Genomic DNA, 23,842 nt, shown 5'->3' with positions numbered 1-23,842 from the left:
TCTCTCTCTCTCTCTCTCTCCCTCTTCTCTCTCCCTCCCTTTTCCTCTGCCTCTCTCCCTCTCTCCTCTCTCTCTCTTTCCCTCTCCCTTCCTCTCTCATTCTCTGAGACTTCCTCTCTATCTCTATCTCTCTCTCCCTCTTCTTCTTCCTCTTCCTTTCCCTCTCCTCCTCTCTCCTGAGTTCACACAAACCTTCCTTGAAAGGTCCCAGCTTTGAGACTTACCCTTACTCAGAATATTAGAGAGGGACACTTGGGCCCCATAGGCTGCTACCTTCTACATAAACGAAGTCAACAGTTGGTCCCTCATTTCCAGGTTACAGAATTGTAGAGTTTTAGGATGGAAAAGATCTTAGAAATCATCTTGTGTACGGACTTGAGAGAGAGCCTGAGGGCAATGGTCATGATCCAGGATCTTGTAGTGTCTAGATGGTCAGGAGAAAAATAAGCAAACGATTTTTCCAACTGATTCTAAAAAGATACATAAAGATATCTTTTGATCCACAAGCATTTGTTAAGCACCTACCATGTATTAGGCAGTCTTGCTAGGCCCTGGGGATAAGGATATAATGATTGAAATACTCTCTACAAACATATTCTTTTTTTTTTTTTTGCAAGGCAAATGGGGTTAGGTGGCTTGCCCAAGGCCACACAGCTAGGTAATTATTAAGTGTCTGTGGCTGGATTTGAACTCAGGAACTCCTTACTCCAGGGCTAGTGCTTTATCCACTGTACCACCTTGCTGCCCCTACAAGCTTATATTCTAATGAAGGAAAACAATTAGTTCACATCTAAGTATATTCATGATTATGAAGAGAATATATACAAAATAATTTGAGAAAGGAGGGGACTAGAAGGTTAAGAGTGTCAGGAAAAGCTTTTCTTAGAAGTTGGAGTTTGTGCAATATTTTGAAGGAAAAGAGATGTTCTATTAGGTAAGAAATGAGAAGGTGCATTCCAGGTTCTGGGGATGGCTGGTGCAAATATACTGGAGATGGGAAATGACTTGTTGAATAGTGAGGAAGAGAGGGGCCAACCTAGCTAAACTACAGCTACCAGCCTTGGAGAAGTTATAGGGCAATAATACCACCCAGAACGTCACAGAAGGGGTAATTAGTCTCTGGGCCTAAGGAGGTAGAGTTCAGGGTGATGGGTAGAGAGAGACATCCTGGAGAACCATGATGGTAAGGAAGCAGATGTAAGGGGCATACTGACAAAACTGCCATCTTGAGGGCAGAGAGAGAGAATCAGGAGAGGGAAAAAAATCCAGGAGATGAGAGGCAAGCTAACATCTTTTTATTGTATTCCTTATATTACATAAACATCACTTTGATTTATTGAAGGACAAATCAACCAATTTCATCAAATTCTCTTGCAACCTTTTACTCTTAGACTCAAAGATCTCTTAAGATGTGACATTAAAAATGTGGCTTCTTGGAAGGAAAGCTACAGCAAATTAGGATAGCGTACCCAAAAGCACAGACATCACTTTGCTGACAAAGATCTGTGAAGTCAATACTACAATCTTTCCTAGTAACAATGTATGACTGTGAGAGATGGACCATAAGGAAAGTTCAGCGCTGAAGAATTCACACTTTTGAATTATGGTGCTGGAGTGTTATAAATGGCTGGTTAATACTTAGTCTGGAGTGATTGGAATGTCTTTTTTTAATAAATATAATAAATGGCACACCTTTCTCAAGCTGGGAGAGAGGGGCAAGGAATCCCAGAAATGGAAGGTCTTTTATGCATTTTGAAAGGCTTTGTTCCTGCCCCTTCATGCCAATCGTAGGTTGGAGTCACAGTCTAGTTGATACATTGGTCCCCATACATTTCTCCTCACCCTGCTCATCATACTAAAGAGCAAAAATAGCTATCTCTTTGAGCAAAGGAAAAGGTCAAAACCCTAGGTTGATTTAAAATAGGTGGCACACCCTCAATTTTTGATTAGCTTGAAGCTAAGTCTTTTGACTTTAAATTAGTACTTGCCCATAGGGAGAGCCCAGTGTTTATAATATTAACTAACAATTCTCTCTTCATTCTTGTGGAAACCAAACATCCACATATTCCTCTTGTGGAGGAAACTTGTGAGGTCCTTGCATAGCAAAAATGTCAAATCAGTTAATACTTCAAGAAATTAGTTCAGGCTATGCACTGTAAGGTCAAATACTGAAGCTAAAACTTAAATACTTAGGCCACATAATGAGAAAACATAAAAAAAGACCCAGTGTCTTGGAGGCAATGAAGATGAACTTGAAGAGCCTTCCAGAGATAGTGGAAGATAGAAGGATGCAACATGCTATATGGTTCAAGGAGTCACTAAGAATTGGATACAACTGAACTAAAACATGTGCCAGACACTGCTAAGCATTGGGGGTACAACCCAGAAAAAGACTATCTGTGTCCCCAAGTGGCTTATAATTCAATGGGGGACGACTATAGAAAAGGAAGCTAAAAGGGACAGGGAGTGGAGATGCACTAAAAGGTCTTGGGGACCAGACCTAGAAGAGTTGCAGATAAAGACTTTTAAGTTACTATAAAGTATAGAAAGACTTTGGGGGAAATTGAATGCTCCACCCTCCACCCCTCCAATCAAAGGAGACCAGAGGCTGATGAGATGTTAAGTATAGAAACTGAGTTAATCAGCATGATATTGAAATTTCTGGTGATCATTTTATCCTGTGTTCAAACCAAGCAGAGCTACTGATGGAAAAACAGCTTAAGAAGCTAAACAGAGAAGTTTACATTTGATTCTAGAGGTTATAGAAAGCTATTGGAGATTATTGAATAGATAAATGGCATGGTTAGATCTCTGTGTAGGGAAAATCACTTTGGTAAACTGTGGGATATGGACAAGAAGGTAGAGATATAAGACAGGGAAGCCAATTTGGATTGTCAGTCAATAAGCATATATGAAACACCTACTATTTGCTCAGCACCAGAATTGCAAAAAGTGATAGAGGAACAGTCTCTGTCAAGGACATCACAATCGAATGGGGAAGACAACAAGCAAACAAATACGTACAAATAAATGATAGACAGGATATATGAAAAATAATTAACAGAGGGAGGGTACTAGTATTAAGAGAGGTTGAGAAAGGTTTCCTGTAGAATGTCAAATACTACACACAAACCCTCTCAAATTCCCACGCCAGATTAAAATGTAATTGGGAAATAGTTAACAAAGATAAATAAAAATACAAGAAGACATAGATAATGTTAATATGTAGCTTTCTAAAATCAGTATTCAACATGTAAGGATTCTTATGTAAAGTTTGTGGTATGTAAATTTGACACTACTGCTGTAGAAGATGGAATTTTATTTGGATCTTGAAAAAAGGCAAGGAAGCCAAAAGGCAGAAAAGAGGAAGGAGAACATTCTAGGCAAGGAATAGTACATGCAAATGACCATATTGAAGAGAGTTAGAGTGCCTTGTTCATGAAACAGCCAGATCAGTGAGAGGGTTGTGCAAGTAGGTGGCACAGTGGATAGAGCACTGGCCCTGGAGTCAGGAGGACCTGGGTTCAAATATGGTCTCAGACACTTAATAATTACCTAGCTGTGTGGCCTTGGGCAAGCCACTTAACCCCATTTGCCTTGCAAAAACCTAAAAAAAAAAATTTAATAATTACCTAGCTGTATGTCCTTAGACAAATCACTTAACTGGATTGCCTTGCAAAAATAAACAAACAAAAAAAAAAGACCAGTGTTCACTGTATCTAAGAGTATTTGGAAGAAAGTAAGGTATAAGAAGACTAGAAAGATAAGAGGGAGTTAGATTATGAAGGGTTTTGGATGCCTAAAATATTTTCTAAAAATATTTTTCAACCTCACTTTTAAATTTATTCAGCTGAATTTATTTAGAGTTTTATTTTTCTAGGTACATGTAAAAACAATTTTTAACATTATTTTTTAAAACTTTGAGTTCTAAATTCTCTCCCTTTCTCCTTCCCCACTCCTTCCCCCCAACTCCCATTGAGAAGAGAAGCTATTTGATATAGTTAAAAATGTGTAGTCATGCAAAACATTTCCATATTAGTCATGTTGTAAAAGAAAATATAGCCTAAAAAATAAAAATAAAGTAAAAAAGTATATTTCAGACTATATTCAGACACCATCAGTTCTTTTTCTGGGGATGGATAGCATTTTTTTTAAAGTCCTTCAGAGTTGTCTTGAATCATTGTATTGCTGAGAATAACTATATCATTCATAGCTTTTGATCTTACAATATTGCTGTTATTTTGTACAACAATACATTTCATTTTGTATCAGCTGCTGTAAGTCTTTCCATTTCATTTCTTATAGTGGAATAGCATTCCATCATAATCACATACCACAATTTCTTCAGTGATTTTCCAATTGATGGACATCCCTTCAATTTCTAGTTTTTTCACTAGAAAAGAGCTCTGTAAATATTTTGTACATTTATATTCTTTTCATTTTTAAAAAAATCTCTTTTTGGGATATAGACCTAGTAATATTGCTAGGTCAAAGGGTATGAATAGTTTTATAGCCCTTTGGACAAATTGCTCTACGGAATGGCTAAATCAGTTCGCAACTCTGACAATAATGCATTAATGGTCCTAGAATATCATGCCAGTTTTCCTTGATAATTTCTTGAAAGATGATGTCTAGGCTCTATTTTTTGGTCATGACTTTGAGGTAGTCCAATAATTTTTTTTTTTTTTGGTTTTTGCAAGGCAATGGGATTAAGTAACTTGCCTAAGGTCACACAGCTAGGCAATTTTTAAGTGTCTGAGTTTGAACTCAGTACTCCTGTCTCTAGGGCAGGTGTAAACAAATAAATTGAACTTGATGATCTCTAAAATCTCTTCCCACTCCCCTTCATGTGAAAAATCTTTCATTTTAATCTTTTTAACTTTATAAATTCCTGAAAACTTGTGGCATTTCTGCAAAGGGGGTGGGGTGGGGGAAGACTAACATCCACCACAGGTTACTGTTCTCTACATCCTGTAATAATAGCTCACATTATAATAATTCAAGGTTTGCAAAACATTTCTTCACCACAACCTAACCAAATAGGTAGACAAATACTGTTATTCATCTTTTTACAGTTGAGGGAATTCATTTTGAGTGGGCACAAAGTCAAACTTCGTTCTCCTGAGGGGCCAGAATTCTATTCATAATACCCATCCTGACCTAAGGCATCAAAGTTCAATCCTCTAACCCCTTCCAACCTCCATGCTGGACTGCCTTCCCAGGTAGATGTTTCTTTTAGGGTGTTGGTCCTCAAATCTAATTCACATTCCATCCACCTTATTTTCCTTTGATTTCAATCCTTGACATACTCTAAAACTTTTAATCATTTTCTCCTCACCCCCCCCATTAATTTTTGCTTCTTAAATCAATAAACATTTTTTCTTAATCTCCTAATATAGGGTTTGGGGCAAACAGGAAACATATGCATATGCAACACAAGCACATGGTAATTTGGGGCATTATTAATGGGATGACTAAAAAATTCTCCAGTAGAGGGGGTGCCCTTTGAGTTAAATTTAAAAGGAATTTTTAAGAGATGGAAGATATGTAAATGCCCCCCAATTCACAGGGTTTTGAGTTGGAAGACACACTAGAGATCTAGTCAAAGCCCTTCATTTTACAAGGGGAAAAATAAAAGCCAACAGTATTGAAGTCCAGAGTCATCAATAAGAGAATTAAAAGGCTGAGCTGCTTTGAACTTTTACTATAGCTTGTATAGAAGCTTCATGTAATCTTAACTAGTGATTGATCTTCCAACAACCTTCCTCTTCCTTCCCTTCCTGAAATATTGAAAATATTCTTAAGCCTTGATAAATATTTAAAAGTTCTTTCTTTAAATGAGGTTAATGTTTGATCAAACATTGGAGTAGAGCTGGAGGAATAGTAAAACCAGAACAGACCTTGGAACCTCTCCTAGTTATTTTTCTCCTCTATCAGTGAGCTCTCTCTCCATCAGGACCCCAATACTGAAAAACTTCAAAAATATAGGGTTAAAATAAAAAATGACAGAAAATAAGGATTAGAGATTTTAAAGTTTTATTCTCTAAGATCTTTTCTCTAACCTGCTATAGGTGATGGCCATTAAGGTAATGACCACACATGAATTAAAAAGAGTGAATCTTATATGCAAAAATAGAGAAGAGGGAAAATTATTAACCTCTTTTGTGGCCTGACCATGAAGGTTGCACAATACTAAGTTGCCCAAAAGCTCTTCAAAGATCACCATACTTGTACAATATTATCTGATCTCTTGTGGTCTCCCTTCCTGATAGGACAGGTCTCCCAGAAATACTGATTATTGTCCTCCTGGGTTTATAATTAACACGGGGAGATACCCAAGCGTCTTAATTTATTACTTAGTGAGATGTAAATCTTTTTTACCAGGAATATAGTTTTGAAAATCTTACTATTTTTCTACAGTACAAAGGTGCAATAGAATTAGCCTCATTGTGGAGAACCTAGAGAACGGCACCAAGGTCACTGTCACTTCAGAGGTCAGAAGCTGAGGATCAATGGTTCTCTGGCTAGTGATGCTAAAGGGCTGGACCAGATCACGTTATCCAAAAGTGACAGCAAGGGATGATGACATCCGGGCGGAGAGGGGCCGGGCATGCTTTAATGGCAGCCCAGGAGGTGAGGCTGACTGTTCAGTTTCGGAGTTTCTGTATTCCTCAGGGTTGGGGGAGTGAAGGGCTGTGTTGCAGGGAATCCCGCAGATAGAGGATGGAGATAACAAACGCACCCATTCTTTTTGGTCTTTGCTCCGCTTCTCCGTATTCGAGCTCTTTCTTCAGACTGACTTGTAATATTAAAGAAGTAATTTAGGTTCTTACATGGACAGCTGAAAGGGACCTCACTTCATTTAATCCAACCCCTTCATTTTACAAGAGGAGGGCGAGGGGAGAGGAGGGAGGGAGCTTGGGAATTTAAGTGACTTATTTTGGGTTTTGCAAGAAATGAGTAACTGCTATGTGCTCGTGCCAAGCAATGCCCCCTCCCCCCTGCACTCCAAAAAACAAAGCCCTTGCTTTCAAAGATGGGATTTGAACCCGGAGCAAGTCCTCTTTCCCTTCTACTGCCATCCTCTTGGCCGGTCTCCAGCTCTGTAAAACGGGTGGACAAGCGGGAGGGTGAAGAGGCCCGGGGTCTGGCGAGGGGCAGGGCTGCCTTGAGACCCTTCCTCACGCGGCTGCCTCCCCAGCAGAGACAGTCTCTTTCACAGCAGAAATAGAAAAAAAAGGCTCCTACAAGTATGACGTCACCGGCTTTTCGCACCGCCTTCCGATGCCGCTAAAGCCTGCTCGCTTCCGCCCCGAACAAACATGGCGCCCGGAGGGGCTTGCCGCCATTGGTGGGAAAGGGAAGCTCTCCAGGTCGAGGATTGGCGGGCGCGGCGGGGCGGGGCGGGGCGGGGCGGCCTCACGTGGGCGCGGCGGGGCGGGGCGGCCTCACGTGGGCGCGGCGCGGCGGCATCCTGGCTCCCGGCTGGGGCTTGGCGGGATGTCCTGGGCCCGTTGCCGAGCCCTCCACGCGGCGCTGCGGCTCGCGCCGGGGCCTCCGCTCGCGGGCGGCCCGGCGAGGCGGGCGCTGAGTGCACGGCCGGTGCCGCAGGAGCCGGGGATGGAGTACCAGGTACGGGGCGGCCCGGAGCTCGGCCGGGCCGGGTGGACACGCGGGCAGCGGCGGCCGCGCAGCATCCGGGCGGGGCGAGCGGGGCCCCGCAGCCCGGGTGGGTGGGGCCGGGAGGTGCGAGGGGCGGGCGGCCGCGTCCTGGGGAGGCCGAGGGTTTGGGGGGCGGCTCGGGAGCCCAGGCCGGCACCGGGGGCTTGCACGGGAGGAGCGTTGCCAACGGAGCGCACCTCCTGGCTTGGTTGCCAGGGGTGACAGGATGCCCAGGCCCCAACTTTGCACCCCTTGGCTTTGCCAAAGACCCCGTGACTCCCTCGGGGTAGGACACCTGGTACCAGTCAGAGGGGGCACGCTGCTTGACGCCCTGCAGCTGGCATCAGGGAGCTCCCGGGAATGCCTCGAAGAGACACAGGATCCCGGGTGGGGGGAGGGAGTATAAATAGCCGACTTAGGGTCACAACATTTCCACAAGGTGATCTGAGGTTTTTGGTTCCACCTGCCGCCTGGCACGTTCTCCTGGCCTCAGGTGAGTTTGGGCAAAAGTCTTTCCTTTGGAAAAACAGTTTAACTTTCAGGAGAAACATTTCTTCTCTGGCAAACTTCCTTTTAGTATGCTCCAGTGACAGCTACTTGGTCCTAGAAAACTAGCCCCGAGGCGCTTCTCTTCCTAGCACTTCCAGTACCGACTTCAGAGAACTGACCCGACTTCTCTGTCCCGTTTCCTTATTTGTAAAATAAAGGCATCATCTAATCAGATGATCTCTCTGCTCTTTCAAGAGCAGAGTATGGGCATCCTGCCCCAAATGCTAATACAATGGGACATCCCATTGGTTTGGTGCTGAGGGGTGTGAGGGTGCAGGACCAGTCTTCCTCAAGCAGAGACCTTAGTGCCCAGGCTCCCTCTTCCCCTTTAAATCTGGTTTGAAGTGGAGCAGAAGAAACGGAGCTTTTGAATATGTTGGTGACTCAGAAGCCTCTATTATAGCTAGAGGATCACATGTAACTAGACTGACTTGTTCCTTTGCTCACCCCAGGCTTCATTCTTTCACCCATCTGTGACCTAGACAGGTTGTAGAAAGTAGGCTTAAGGGGCAGCTAGGTGGCACAGTGGGTAAAACACCGGCCCTGGAGTCAGGAGTACCTGAGTTCAAATCTGGCCTCAGACACTTAATAGTTACCTAGCTGTGCAGCCTTGGGCAAGCCACTTAACCCCATTGCCTTGCAAAAACCTTAAAAAAAAATAGGGTTAAATTCTTGGGGACAGTAGTTGGTGCTGATTGGTCTGAAGTCAGCTAACAAAAACTTGGGGCCTTAGGCCTTGCTCTGCTTCTGATCACTTCTGATCACTGATATTTACTACCTATATGATAGTGGTTGAGTCATCTTTAACCTCTGGGCCTCAATTTCCCCATCTACATAGGGAGGGGTTAGAACCAACTGACCTTCAAGAACCCTTGCCTATAGTTATATGATCTTGGGAATTCACTTCAGAAAGGTTCAATTATCTCTTTAAAAGGAGATGGTTGCATCTTGATGGACTCACTGATGGACTCAGTACAACAATCAGGGACAATTTTGGGCTCTCTGCGTTGGAGAATACCATCTGAATCCAGAGAAAGAACTGTGGAGTTTGAACAAAGACCAAGGACTATTATTACCTTTAATTTAGAAAAAAAAATTGATATCTAATTGTCTGATCTTGCTATCTCTTATACTTTATGTTTCTTCCTTATGGATATGATTTCTCTCTCATCACATTCAATTTGGACCAGTGTAGACCATGGAAACAATGTAAAGACTGGCAAATTGCCTTCTGTGGGGGTGGGGGGGAGGTAAGTAAGATAAGGGGGGAAAATTGTAAAACTCAAAATAAATAAAATCTTTATAATTAAAAAAAGATGGTTGCAGCTGCTGACATTTCTTCCTCTGATATCCTGTCTGTCCAATTCTAATCCTCTGTGGTCCTTAGGATGCCGTGCGGACCCTCAACACTCTTCAGACTAATGCTAGCTTCCTAGAGCAGATCAAGCAAGAACGAAGAGACCCACAGGCTCAGCTTGAAGCCATGAAGCATTATTTAATCCGAAGTGGGCTGCAGGTAAACATAGAGAGGAGACTTATAACCCTTTTCCATCTGCATCCCCTCATAGTACCATCATTAACTTGAAACAGAGCTCTGGCAAGGGTGAAATATGGAGTTCAGTGTCTTTTCTGTTGAGCCGGCTATCTTTCTGTCTGTTTCAGATAGAAGACTTAGATCAGCTAAATATCATCCATGTGACTGGTACCAAAGGAAAGGTAAGATTCAGTAGGTGTGAGCTTCATAACAGTGGTGGCCATAGTTAACGCTTAAGCTTGAGGATATTTGAGCCCTCATTTTTCTCTCTATTTTTTCCCCTCTATTTTTCTCTCTTCAGGGCTCCACTTGTGCCTTCACAGAACGTATTCTCCGAGGCTATGGCTTGAAAACTGGATTCTATAGGTATGGGAGTTCAAGATGGGAAGAGATCCCCAAAGAGAAGGCTTTAGGTGCTGGAGAGTACCTCACAAAGGTCTCTCTCTCTGTCCCCTTAGCTCGCCTCATCTGGTGCAGGTTCGGGAACGAATCCGTATTAATGGTGAACCTATCAGCCCTGAGCTCTTCACCAAATACTTCTGGCGGCTCTACAATCGGCTAGAGGAGACTAAGGTAGGGGAGACTTAGAGCAGGGGAGGTTGTCTCTGGCCTTTTCTGGGTCTCATCTCCTTGCCCACCCCTTTCCCCACCTTCCACAGCCCTAGCCTCTGGATCTAGAGCCAGCAGGAGTAAGGTTGGGCTCTGGAATTGTATACCTGAAAAAGTCTTAGAGACCATATTGTCCAATCCCCTCATTTTGCAGATAGAGAAACTGAGGCCCTAGAATCAACATAGCAAATTAATGACAGAAATGGAATTAGAACACAGGTCTCCTGATCCTATATCTCTACCCTCAGGATGGCAGTTATGTCAGCATGCCCTCTTACTTCCGCTTCCTTACCATCATGGCCTTCCATGTGTTCCTCCAAGAGAAGGTATGGTTCTCTAGAATTTCTGTCTCTACCATCATCCCGAGCTCCCTAAACCTAGAGCCTAATAACCCCCTTCTGGGATATCCTGGGTAGTGGTATTGCCCAACAGCTTCTCTAAAGCTGACAGCCTAAGGCCTATGGTGTGTCATGGTCTGTGCCTGCTCCTGAGTGTCAGCTAAGATGGGAGCATTGGAGGAGGAGGGATGTGTTCTTGGTCATTTATACAAAATGGGTTCTTGTGTCAGGTAATCCCATCCCAGAATTGACATTTGTTTGATGTTTCCAGGTGGACCTAGCAGTGGTGGAGGTGGGCATTGGTGGTGCTTATGATTGTACCAACATTGTCAGGTAAGAAACTCCTGGTTCTAGCCCCAGGTGATAGAGTAGGGGTTGAGGCATAACAGTCCCAGACCTCTGATTATACACAATGGGGAGAGAGGGATTAAGGAAGGAAGTGGGTGAGCAGAAGGATTTTTCCCAGACCCTATGAGAGTTCCAGAGAGGGATGTGGGACCAACTTTGACCTTTCTCACTTATCCTTGACCCTTTTCCCAGGAAGCCAGTGGTTTGTGGGATATCATCTCTGGGCATAGATCATACCAACCTCCTGGGTGACACTATTGAGAAGATTGCATGGCAGAAAGGGGGCATCTTTAAGGTAAAACTGGGAAATGAAAAGACTAAAAACAAACCCTGATCACACATTTCTATGGTACTTTACCCTCCATACTCCTAAGGCAATCTTGTTCCTATTTTCAGGTCAGGAAACTGAAGCTGAGAGAAGGGAATGGATTTGCTTAAGGTCACAGAGCTAATAAATGTCTGAGCTGAGATTCCAACTTGGGAATTGAGAGTTGATACTAATTTTCCATTCAAGTGTTTTTTCAGGGCAGCTAGGTGGCGCAATGGATAGAGCACTGGCCCTGGAGTCAGGAGTACCTGAGTTCAAATCCAACCTCAGACGCTTGGACCTCACACACTAGCTGTGTGGCCTTGGGCAATCTATTTAACCCCATTTGCCTTGCAAGGAAAAATCTGGCTTTTCCTGGCTTTGAGGAGAGAATCACTAACTTTCTCCAGTTGCTTATCTTTTCTTTTTTTCTTTTTCTTTTTTTAATTGTTTTTTGAATTTTACAATTTTCCCCCAATCTACCTTCCCTCCCTCTACCCCCCCCACAGAAGGCAGTTTGATAGTCTTTACATTGTTTCCATGCTATACACTGATCAAAATTGAATGTGTTGAGAGAGAGAAATCATATCCTTAAGGAAAAAAAATATGAAATAGCAAAATTACATAAGATATGCTTTTTAAAAATTTAAATTAGGGGGCAGCTAGGTGAGACAGTGGATAAAACACCGGCCTTGGAGTCAGGAGTACCTGGGTTCAAATCCGGTCTCAGACACTTAATAATTACCTAGCTGTGTGGCCTTGGGCAAGCCACTTAACCCCATTTGCCTTGCAAAAACCTAAAAACGAAAACAAAAACAAAACAAAAATTTAAATTAAAAGTAATAGTCTTTGGTCTTTGTTTAAACTCCATAATTCTCAGTCTCTTGTCTTATTAAGGTTTGAAAAGACAAGTACACTGACATGGACAAGAACATTGGACAGTTAGGTAGCAAGAGAACAGTAGCTTGGTGGCCCAAAGGCTGGAGACTCAGTTCAAATCCAGCCTCAACTGCTTACTAGCTGTGTCACCTAGAACAATCACTTCACCTCCATCTGCCTAGGTTTCCTCATCTGTAAAATGGGGGTCATAATAGCACCTCCCTCTCAGGGTTGTTGTGAGGATCAAATGAGATAATAATTGTAAAGTGCTTAGCAGAGTACCTGGCAGAAAACTGAACCCATGTGCCAGGGCCCTGCCCCCAATGGGGGCTCCGAGGCAGTGTCAGGAGATCTTGGTACTTATCCCAGTGGCTACACAGAGAGCTGAAGCCCTGACAGTAAGGGGTAACAGAAGCATTGAGAACAGTTTGATTCATAGCAGGCCTTCATGACCAAACATGGTTATATGTCTGGTATTTATCTGAGCCCAGAAAACACCTGGTGCTGGTCAATACCTACAGTAATTATGTGATTTTGCCAGACCATTAGATCACCCAGAGGGAGCTCAAGGGCACAGCCTGCTTATAGGATCTTGGCTCTGGAAGACGGTGTCTCCTAATATCTTGTGAAAAAAGATAGATACACTGACATGTATAAGAGCATTGAACAGTTTGGTAGCAAGAAAACTGCAGCTGTTCATTGTATATTACTGTATACAGTGTTCTCCTGGTTCTGTTCACTTCACTCTATATCAGTTTATTTGAGTCATCTCAAGTTTTTCTGAAATTCCCCTTCATCATTTCTTATAGCTTAAGAGCATTTCATCACAATCAATACTATAACTTGTTCAGCCATTCTCCAGTTGATGAACATCTTTATTTCTAATTTTTTTGCCACCGCAAATGTACTGTTTTTTTATGTATGGGTCCTTCTTTTTCTTTTATCTCTTGGGGATATAGACCAAGTTAGTGGTTTTGCTGGGTCAGAGGGCATACCTAGTCTTTTAGTCCTTAGCATAGTTCGAGCAACAGAAAGGTGCACACTTTAGATATAAAATACAACTTTGCCTTCAAGGATATAAGCGCTAAGGATCATGCAGTATTGGAGTTATAGCCTTTAATCATTTATTAAGTCCTTGCTACCTGCCAGGCACTAGAGACTCACAGACAGAAACGAAACAGTCTCTGCTCTCATAGAGCTTCTGTTTTGTTGGGGAGGGTAGGAGATAAGATATGTGAAATAGAAAGATAATACAAGGTAATTTTGGATCAGGAAAGACTTCGTGTGAGGATTGTCACATGAACTGATAAGTGTGTTAGATCCTGAGCCAATTATTATTATGTGAGGTCTCAGGGGAAAGTTTGGTATCAATCAGGGAGATCAAGGAAGGCTTAATGGAGAGATTAGAGCTAGGCAGGTACAATAAGTGAAGGAAAGAGAGAGAGAGCATGGCATTCTTTAGCCACGGTGTGTGAACATGCAGATCTGGGAGAGCCTACATTGCCTTTGGGGGAATGAAGAATAGACCAATTTGTCCTGGATCTTAGAATTCATGGGCAATAGAAATACAAGATAAAGCTGGAAATGTAGGCTGGAAGATAAGCTGGAAAAAAATAGAAATTTAACAATGAGGGTCTACAAAAGGAAATGCTTAATTGGATATTACTACAGATCCTGATAGGCCTGGGCAGTGGGAGGGTAGAACAAGTCCAAAAAGAGGACTCTGGGCTTGGTCCCATCTCCTGTCTCCTTCCTTTCCCTACAATTATCTTTTTTTTTTTTTTTTTTTTTTAAGCCTGGAGTGCCAGCTTTCACTGTGTCCCAGCCAGATTCTCCCCTGGAGGTACTGAAGGACCAAGCCCGACGACTCTTGGTGAGTAGCTCTGCCTTTGGAATTCTGTCACCTTCCATGTGTACCATCAGGATCCCCTCCAGAGCATGTCTTAGGTGCTCTTTGTCCATCGAGGGATAGAAGTCATCCACCTATCTATCCTACTTCCAAGCCCTGAGCCTAACTGACCATTTTGATCCATATTCAGTAAATGCCTCTAAGCCAGGACTGGGGAACCTTTTTTTCTGCCAAAGGTTATTTGGATATTTATAAGATCATTTGCAGGCTATATGTGGTCACAAACATTTAATTAATTCATCCCTAATTAATTAATTAATTCAATAGATTCTGTTTGGGGATCTGTGGTTGCCTTGGCAATGCCAGATCAGTATGATTCTCCACCCCTGCTTTATGCCATGTGTCCTCTTTCCCTGGAAGTAGCATGACCTGAACCAGAACACCTGGTTTTTAGATCTACTTCTACTACTAACAGTTTGACTTGCTAACCTCAGGTTTTTTTAAAATTGATACCTTACTTCATTTTCCCAATTAAATATTATGGAAGTTTTTTCCAACATTTGTCACATACATATATACATATTTTTTAGTCACAGAATTTCCTTCCACCCTCCCTTCCCACCCCCTTCCCATCAGCATCAACCCATCAGGTGAATATTGTACATACATATTTGTGTTTAACATGGTTACAGATTAGTCATTTTCTATATGAGGAATTGGGATTAAGGGGAAAGAATGAAAACCATAGGAAAGGAAAGAAATACATAAGAGAAAATTTTAAAAGGTGAATGTAGTGTTCATTCAGATTCTGTAAGTTTTTTTGGTGTAGTTTTATTTTCTTTTGTTTTTCTTCTGGATGGGGATATTATTGTCCATAGTTGGTCTCCTAGGGTTGTCCTAGCTCTCTGAACTGCTGAGAGGAGCTGCATACATCAAGGTTGATCAACTCACAATGTTGTTGTTATATAGAATGTTCTTTTTGTTCTGTTCCCTTTGCTCGGCATCAGTTCCTATAATTCATTCCATGCTTCTCCAGAGTCCAACTATTCATATTTCTTAGAGAACAATAGAATTCCATAGTATTCATGTACTATAACTTGTTCAACCATTCCCCAATTGATGGGCAGCCCCTCAATTTCCAGTTCTTTGCCATTACAAAAAGAGCTGCTATAAATGTTTTGGAACATGTGAGATTTTTCCCACTTTTTATGATTTCTTCTGGATAAGACTTAATATTAGAATTACTGGGTCAAAGGGGATGATCAATTTTATTACTCTTTTGACATAATTCCATATTGCTTTCCAGAATGGTTGGATCGGTTCACAACTCCACCAACAATGCATCAATGTCCCAATCATCCCACAACCTCTTCAACATTGATCATTTCCCCTTTTTGTCATCTTAGCCAATCTGATAAGTGTGAGATGGAACTTCATAGTTGTTTTAATTTGTATTTCTCTTATTTGTAATGATTTGGAGCATTTTTTCATATGATTACATTTAGCTTTAATTTCTTCATTTGAAAACTGGCTGTTAATATCCTTTGACCATTTATCAATTGGCGATTGATAGCCTCAGTTTCTTTATCTGTAAAATAAGGATAAAAGTGCTTGCCTTGCCTAAAGTCCTCGTCCTGTATCAGTTGATCTCTTGAAGATTTCTTTTGTTCTAAGAGCCAAAATTAAGTGCAAGACTCTCACAAGGCAGCATGTAGTGAATGTCAACTTTTATTAATCTCCAAAGTCTCTTAGAGCAGGCTGGGGTCAGAAAAAGCCTTGGCTAATGTGGAGCATTAGTGTTGGAAGAGAACCTTGGAGCCATCTAGTCTAGTTCCTTGATTTTCTTTCTTTTTTTTTTTTGTAAGGCAGTGAGCTTCAATGATTTGCCCAAGATCACACAGCTAGGTAATTATTAAGTGTCTGAGGTCGGATTTGAACTCAGGTCCTCCTGACTCTAGGGATGGTGCTCTGTCCACTGTGCCACCTAACTGCCCCACAGTCCCTTCGTTTTCTTTTTTCTTCTAATTTTATTTATTTAAGGCAATGGGGTTAAGTGACTTGCCCAAGGTCACACAGCTAGATAATTATTAAGTGTTTGAGGCCAGATTTGAATTCAGGTCCTGCTGACTCCAGGGCCAGTGCTCTATCCACTGCGCTGCCCAGCTGCCCTAGTCCCTTCATTTTCAAATGAGGAACCAGAGACTCAGTCAAAGTGCCTCATCCAAGATTCCAAAGCACTCCAAGGACAAAGATGGGATTTGAAACCAGGTCATCTGGTTCCCACATCTATGTTCTTTCCAATAGAGCATCCTTTTTAGAGCAAGTGGGATTGAAAGATGGAGCAGGAGGAGCTGACTAGGATTTGCCAATGGAGAGAGGATGCAGGAGGGCACCTTGAGTTTCCACAGCACTGATAACTTGGAGAATGGAGAGCCCTATAAAGCCTTTACTTGCTTCTGTCCTACCAGTGTCCGCTGTATCTGTGCCCCTCACTAGAGGCCTTTGAGGAAGAAGTGCAACCGCTGCCCCTAGGGTTGGCAGGTGATCACCAGCGGAGCAACGCTGCCCTGGCTCTGCAGCTGGCCCGGTGCTGGCTCCAACAACAGGGCCACAAGGGTAAGATAGTGTCCAGAAAAGGACTCATGTATATTGCTCCTTTCTCCACTGGATCTGACCACATACTGGATTCAATTCAATAAGTATTCACTAAAGCATCAGCTCTGTTTGATGTATAATGTCAGCGCCTCATGTAGATGCTGGGGAATCAATCAGCTGACAGTTAGAATAGCTGTTAATGTATGCAGAGATTGGAGAAGCTCAGAGTCCAACCTGAGCAAAACTCTTCTTTCTAGCATTAGTGGTGAACTAGTTATTGGTTCTCCAGACCCTGCCCAAAGACATCTTCCTCTTAATACCTTTGTAGAAATTGGAAACAGAACAGGAAAGAAATGGGTTTAATGTAATGGGGGAAGGACCCCCAGATAATTTGACTAGGGTTATTGAAAGAACAAGGCTATGCTACCTCTGTCTAGTTTTGTAACTCTTTGTTACATGATTTAATTAGCAAGGAGAGTGTAAACTCAATTCATTTAAAGGGAAGTAAATTTCCTGTCCTCAGCAGGCCAGGAGTGCTGAGGGAATCTGGAGAGCTCAGGGCTTGGGAGTCATGCTGGCCCTTATGAGAAGCACCACTATCCCTGTGAATCCAGGGGTGAGTCTACGAGAGGAGGAGGAAAGCCATCAGGGAGCTGGCTGGATGTGCTATGTGTTTTCTCTCCCTGATGCTGTAGGTTGAGGCAGGCAATGGGCATGGTGTCTTAGCATTGCTGCCTTTCTTGTATAGGTATTGGGGAGCTGAAGGCAACCAGACTGACCTCACGGCAAGCCCTTCCCCTGGCTCCAGTATTCCATCCTACCCTGCCCATGAAGCAGGGTAAGTACCTTGACTTCTCCTGTAGCCGGGGAGGGTAACCCACTCTCATGGAGGGATCCCATTGAATGTCTGACCTGAGGAAGGGGCCTCAGGGCCCATCTGTTCTCCCCCTCATCCTGCTTTCCTAGCATCTGTAGATTCCCTGTTCCAGTTGACCTGCTTGATGGTTGGTTGCTGCTTTTAAGGTTTGTCAAATGCTATTGTTATTTCCATTTTGCAGAGAAGGAAGCTGAGATTAATTGATTTGCTATGAGGCCAGCCAGTAAATGTCTGGGACTAGATTTGAACTCAGGTTGGACTCCCAAGACCAGTTATTTATCCACTGTAACTCCCAGCTGCCCTTAATGAAGAAAGAAAGAAGAAAGGAAGGAATGATTTAAGAAGCACCTACTCTGGCGGGCATTGTGCTGAGCACCTTTTACAAATGTCTCATTTAGTCCTCACAACAGCCCCATGAAGTTATTGCCATTATTCTCCCCCACTTTGACAGATGAGGAAATGGAGGCAGACAGCAGTTTCCCCAGGGTCCCACAGCTAGTAAGTGATTGGGGCCAGGTTTGAACTTGGATCTTCTAGACCCCAGCTGGCTGCAATGCTCTATCCACAGGGCCAGCTCTCTGGCCTGTTCTTTACACATCCTTGGCTTTATCCTGGATTACTCTCCCTCCCCACCTCTACCTCTAACAGACTGCCTGACTTTTGTCAGGGAGCTGCACTCATGGTGCCTGCTCAGCCTCTGCTGCTAGTGTGGCTTTTTCAGCCAAGGTTACCTTGTGTCTGCTTTGCATGTGTTTTGTGAATTCCTCTATATTAAATGCTGTTCCCCTCATTGGAATGTAAATTCCATAGAGCAAAGACTATTTTTGGTTTCTTTGTCTCTGGTGCCTAGTATAATGCTTGCCTCCTAGAAAATGCATGATAAATATTTGTTCATTAAACCATTACCTTCTGTGCTCAGGTGGACAGGCTGAACTCTAAACTGTTGGTAGCCATCCAGTTTTCTCCCTGGCTTCCTCCTACCCCCACTTAGGGTCTGGTTTTAATTTCCTTTCTAATTTCACCCTGAGGCTGAGATCGTTCCTTTCTGCTAGAAAGTTCTCCTTCATTTCCTCCATTTTTCAAATTTCCATTCAGCCTTCAAGACTTAGCTCACATAGGACCCTGAAGCCCTGAAACCTTCTTCGACTTGCCCCTACTTTGTGATCTCCATGTACCCTCTGGTTCTCTTACTGTAATACCAAGTACCATGTTCTTTGGCCCTTCATGATTCTCTAGCCTTTTTTGACCTAGGAGCTTTGGCTCCTCAGCTAGACAGGAATGACTTTGAGGAACAAGGGTAATGGCATAAAATCACAGATATTGAGCTAGAGAAGGCTATAGAGTTTTACATCCTCATTTTCAGATGTTACATCCCTTTTTACCATAAACTAGTTTGCTAAAATGTTAACAAAAGATTTTTTTTCTTTTGCTGCTTTTTTTTGGCCAATCTCATCATATTTTTTTGCTATTTTCTCTTTAATAGTTACAGTCAGGGAATGTTTTCTGTTTCTGCTTTCGTTCTTTGCATTCTCTTGCATAAATCTTGGTCTATGTCTTATCATTATTTCTAATGGAACAAAAGTATTATATTGATGTATCACCATTTGTTCAACCATTCTCTACTTGTTGGAAGTTGAGGTTATTTTCCAGTTATTTGCAATATCCAAAAAGACCAATAGAAATAATTTTGTATAGTGTTTTTTTTCCTCCTCTTAGAACAGGATCCTTAGAGTATAACCTTAATAGTGGAATCCCAGGATTAAGGGTACCACCATTAGTTTGATTTACATTGCTTTACATTGCTAGATTGTCTTCCTCCAAGATCCAGACATTGGTTTGCCAATTGTATAAGACTGGTTGCTCCCCCACGGTCCAGAAAATATGGAATTGTATCATTTTGGCCATTTTTTATCAATTGAATGCACACTGGGGGGGTAATTTTCATTTCAACAAGCATTTTATTAAGTTTTCACCTAGATGCTTAGGATGGGGAAACCAGGTGGCACAGTGGAGAGAGTACCTGACCTGGAGTCAGCAGGACCTGAGTTCAAATCTAGCCTCAGACATGTGATACTGTGTGACCTTGGGCAAGTCACTTAAGTCTCACAAAAACAAAAAAAAAAAGATGCTAGGGTTGCCAAGATAGTGAAACCCAGCCCCTGCCCTCCTTTCTGTTGGGGGATACGTGTGTAGATGAATGAATGCAGTTTGAAAACAGAATAACAATTAGAGACTCATAAAAGTTGGCACTTGGTGTGTTGAGACTTGAAGACAATTAAAGATTCTAAGAGGTAGAGAGGTGAAAAGGGAGGAAGGGCATTCTGGACATGAGAGAAAGCCTGTGGAAAGGTACTCTGGTAGGAGATGGAATGTTGAGGTCAGGGAACAACAGATAGCCCAACTTGACTGTAAAAGAGACTACAGGAAGCAGAGATTAATATGAAATAAATAAGGAAATGTAGGCAGGAGCCAGATTGTAAAGGGCTTTTAAATGCCAAGCATTTAAATAAATTCTAGTATTGTTCAACCAGAATATTTGTTAAAACCTGCCTTTCTTAGATTATTAGTGAGTTTAAATAATTTGAGTGACAATAAAAATGTGTTCCTTTGAGAATTAATGTCTCTGCATATTCTTGGTTGGAGAATATATAAATATATATCTCTCAAATCTATATATATATATATATATCTCAAAATTTTGTGTCAGGTCCTTATAGATATATTTTCTACATTTTCCCCAATTTTTAAAAAATGTATTTGACTTGTTCTTTCTACAGTCCTGTCCCAATATTCCCCCCCCACTATAGAATTCTCCCTCCTCTACAACAAAGAAAAACAATTAAAATAGAATCAACCCACACAGAAAGTATCTGATAGCACATCAGAGAGCAGCTATACATACCCATACCCACCTCTCTGCTACAAAGTAAGAATGTTTCATTATTTGTCTTCCGAGATTAAAATTAGTCACTGCATTTAATCTGAGTTCTGCTGCTTTTTCAGGGTAATTTTCAGTTCCATTAGAACTTTCTATACATAGGTTATTCTTACTCCATAGATATTTCTTATTCCACGTCTAATCATGTTTTTCATAATTCCCTATATTCATTACTTTTTACATTGCTATAATCTATTACATTCATATGTCACAATTTGTTCAGCTCTTAATTTAATTTTGGACATATTGCTTCTTTTGATACAGTGTCTTGCATTCTCTCTGTTGCTGTTAAGATGAAAATTCTGCTGGTCACCTCAGGTTTTGGGGACCCACTTTTCTAGTGTGGCAGGTTCATAAGCTCAATGTTATTCACTCACCCCAAGGTGATTAAACTTTAGGTTATTGACTCATACCAGCCAGTCTCACGTGGAACTTGCTGATAGACTACAACTGCAGTTGTTTTTTTTGGGTGTTTGTCTTTTTTGGTCTGAATCTGGCCCATGGACCGTGCTGGTCACCTGTATCTGTCAGTCAATTTTCAGATGATTAGAATCTTATCTAGGAGACCAAATTGCTGCTCAGCAGATTACTTGAATATATAGTTTAAGTAAAGGGATTTAAATTTTTTTTCTTTTATTTTTCTAGTTACATTAAGAAAGTTTTTTCAACATTCATTCACTTGCATATTTATAAATTATACATTTTTCTACCACCCTCCCTTCCCACCCTCATCCCCTCAGCAGCAAACAGTTTAGTAGAAGTTGTACATTTGTGTTTATCGTGTTTGCCTATTAGTCATTTTGTATATGAGGAATTAGGACTAAGGGAAAGAAAGAAAACCATGGGATAGGAAGGAAAAACATAAGAGAAGTTTTTTAAAAAGTAAATTTAGTATCCATTCAGATTCTGTGGGGTTTTTTGTTTTCCTCTGGATGAGGATGGTATTGTCCATAATAGATCTTCCAGGGCAGGATTTACATATATTTTTTTAATTTTTTAAAATTTATTTAAGGCAATGGGGTTAAGTGACTTGCCTAAGGTCACACAGCTTGGCAACTATTAAGTGTCTGAGGTCAGATTTGAACTCGGGTCCTCCTGACTCCAGGGCCAGTGCTCTATCCACTGCCACCTAGTTGCCCCCAAGGATTTTTTTTTTTAGGTTCTTGCAAGGCAATGGGGTTAAGTGGCTTGCCCAAGGCCACACAGCTAGGTAATTATTAAGTGCCTGAGTCCGGATTTGAACCCAGGTACTCCTGACTCCAGGGCTGGTGCTTTATCCACTGCCGCCCCAGGGATTTATTTTTTTTTAAGAGATTTCTGTTAGACTGGGTTCCCTGTTGAGGCCTAATGAACTGACATTTTCTACACTATTGAAATTTCAGAACTGGTCGTTCCAGTACCCTGGATCCTTCAAGATAGATTCTGATTGATTCTTCTTCTTCACTTCTTTTTTTTCCCTCTAAAGTATTATTTCTAAAATAAGCCTTCTATTAGGCAATCCCAGAGTTCCAGGCCCTGTGCTGGGTGTAGGACATACAGGGACAATAATCACATCAGCCCTGGGAGCTTTCCTCTGTGGGGGAGGGGGATATACATAAATAGGTACAAAATAAATGCAGTGAAATTCTTCAGAGGAGCTGGATTCTCATTCTGACTCCACTACATACTCTGGACAAATAGTTAATCTCACATAGAAAATAAGGAGTTTGGACTACATTTCTGCTCTTATGAAGAGCTATGAATGTTTGGGGTTCCACAGATGGAGAGAGAGAGCATTTCCAGCCTGGGGGCAGTGTGGGAGATCATGTGGGCCAAATTACCCTTTTTAATTGAATTCTCTTTCCTACCACTTTGTCCTAGGGCTTCGGGATACTGAATGGTTAGGCCGGACCCAGATGCTGAGACGAGGGGCCCTCACCTGGTACCTGGATGGGGCACACACTACCAGCAGCATTCAGGCCGGGGTGCGGTGGTTCCGTCGGGCAGTGCTCAGCCAGGAGAAGTCTAACAAGTAAGAATAAGGGACATGGTTTTTTAGGAAAGATGGGAAAATTATGCTGGTGGGACCCTTGGCTTCTCTCCAAGCTTGTTCATTTTCCTTTTAGAACTGCTGTCCTGTCCCCTATATATCTATACCTAACATTTCTATAGCACTTGACAGTTATTGTCTCCAACTGAGGCAAACAGATGTGAAGTGACTTGTCCAAGGTCCCACAGATAGTAAATGTGAGGTCAAATTTGAACTTGGGTCTTCCTGACTCCAGGCTAGGCACTCTATCTACTATACTACCTAGCTGTTTCAAAGTATTGGGGTTCTGATTTCAGAGACCAATAATAGGACATGTGTTACTGGGTGTCCATCTTAGGAACTGGGGAAGAGATTCTTTTTCTTTCCATGCCTGGAAGTCATAATGGGTTTCATTTCTGCTAGAATTCTCTCCTTCCAAGGCTCACCCTTAGGGCTACCTCCTGCATGGAACTCTCCCTGAAGTCAGCACCTGAAATTCTCTCTCCTCCTTCCTCCCTTAGGCCCCCACTCCTCTTTTCTCTCCATCTTTTTCCTTTCCCCTCCTCTCTTCTTTTCCTTTTCAAAGTTCCTAGAAAGCAGTTTTTTCTGACTTTATCAGCTACTAGCCCTTTAGGGCAGGATGAGTCCATTTTCATCTGCTGCCCTGTCAGAGGATGCACAGCAGAGGCTTTCATGAATGTTTGTGCAATTGAATTAATTTCTCACCCTTAGTTGTCCAGAGGTTCGGGTTTTGCTCTTCAATGCCACTGGGGAACGGGACACAGCAGCTCTCCTCAAACTGCTGCAGGTAAGGGAGCCTCTGAAGGGGCTAGCTAGCACCCCACTGCTGAAGGGCTGTGTAGTTCGCTCAGTGTCCACCAGAGGGCACATTTTCCCTTGTGGTGGGGGGTGGGGTGGAGAACCAGATCTTTGCTCAGCACCCCAGAACTTTAGTGCTGTAAAGAGATCATCCAGGCTTGCCCTTTCATCCAGTTCTCACATGTCCTAACTTGAAAATTGAGACCTGGAGAGGAGATGGACTTGCTCAAAATCACACAGCCTAGATTCCTAAGCTTTAATCTCAGTGAGAGCTAGGGGCTGCAGGGGGGCTGGGTACCATTCCTCTGCCTGAGACCCCACCTCCTCTCCATGGATCTTTCAGCCCTGCCAGTTTGACTATGCTGTCTTCTGCCCCAACTTGACTGAAGTGTCTCCTGTGGGGAACGCAGGTGAGAGATGTTAAGGGCCCAAAGCTAAAGGGGTTTAGAGGGAGGGGCTGTCCCTGTCCATTCCACATGGTCACACACACACACACACACACACACACATCCCTCCCCCCTACAGATCCC

The 23,842-nt window shown here is 42.4% G+C and overlaps 1 protein-coding gene across 4 annotated transcripts in view; it reads left to right on the top strand.

The window, feature by feature from the left end:
- FPGS (folylpolyglutamate synthase) overlaps positions 1-23,842 on the top strand; it is a 30,679-nt gene that overhangs the window by 3,648 nt on the left and 3,189 nt on the right. For 2 of the 4 annotated variants that reach the window (XM_074211086.1, XM_074211084.1), the window contains exons 2-14: positions 9,599-9,727; positions 9,874-9,927; positions 10,047-10,111; positions 10,204-10,318; positions 10,603-10,680; positions 10,964-11,025; positions 11,233-11,335; positions 14,022-14,099; positions 16,544-16,691; positions 17,419-17,508; positions 22,346-22,496; positions 23,226-23,301; positions 23,656-23,722. In XM_074211086.1, coding sequence (XP_074067187.1) covers positions 9,599-9,727; positions 9,874-9,927; positions 10,047-10,111; positions 10,204-10,318; positions 10,603-10,680; positions 10,964-11,025; positions 11,233-11,335; positions 14,022-14,099; positions 16,544-16,691; positions 17,419-17,508; positions 22,346-22,496; positions 23,226-23,301; positions 23,656-23,722 — 1,216 coding nt within the window. Of the gene's footprint in view, positions 1-4,429; positions 5,223-6,420; positions 6,634-7,466; positions 7,633-9,598; positions 9,728-9,873; positions 9,928-10,046; positions 10,112-10,203; positions 10,319-10,602; positions 10,681-10,963; positions 11,026-11,232; positions 11,336-14,021; positions 14,100-16,543; positions 16,692-17,418; positions 17,509-22,345; positions 22,497-23,225; positions 23,302-23,655; positions 23,723-23,842 lie in introns of those variants that run through there. The other 2 variants (XM_074211085.1, XM_074211083.1) reach the window with 2 other exon arrangements.

The sequence above is a fragment of the Macrotis lagotis genome, chromosome 1 (genome assembly GCF_037893015.1).
Source record: "Macrotis lagotis isolate mMagLag1 chromosome 1, bilby.v1.9.chrom.fasta, whole genome shotgun sequence".
Taxonomy (NCBI): domain Eukaryota; kingdom Metazoa; phylum Chordata; class Mammalia; order Peramelemorphia; family Peramelidae; genus Macrotis; species Macrotis lagotis.
This window is presented reverse-complemented; position numbering and strand designations above follow the sequence as displayed.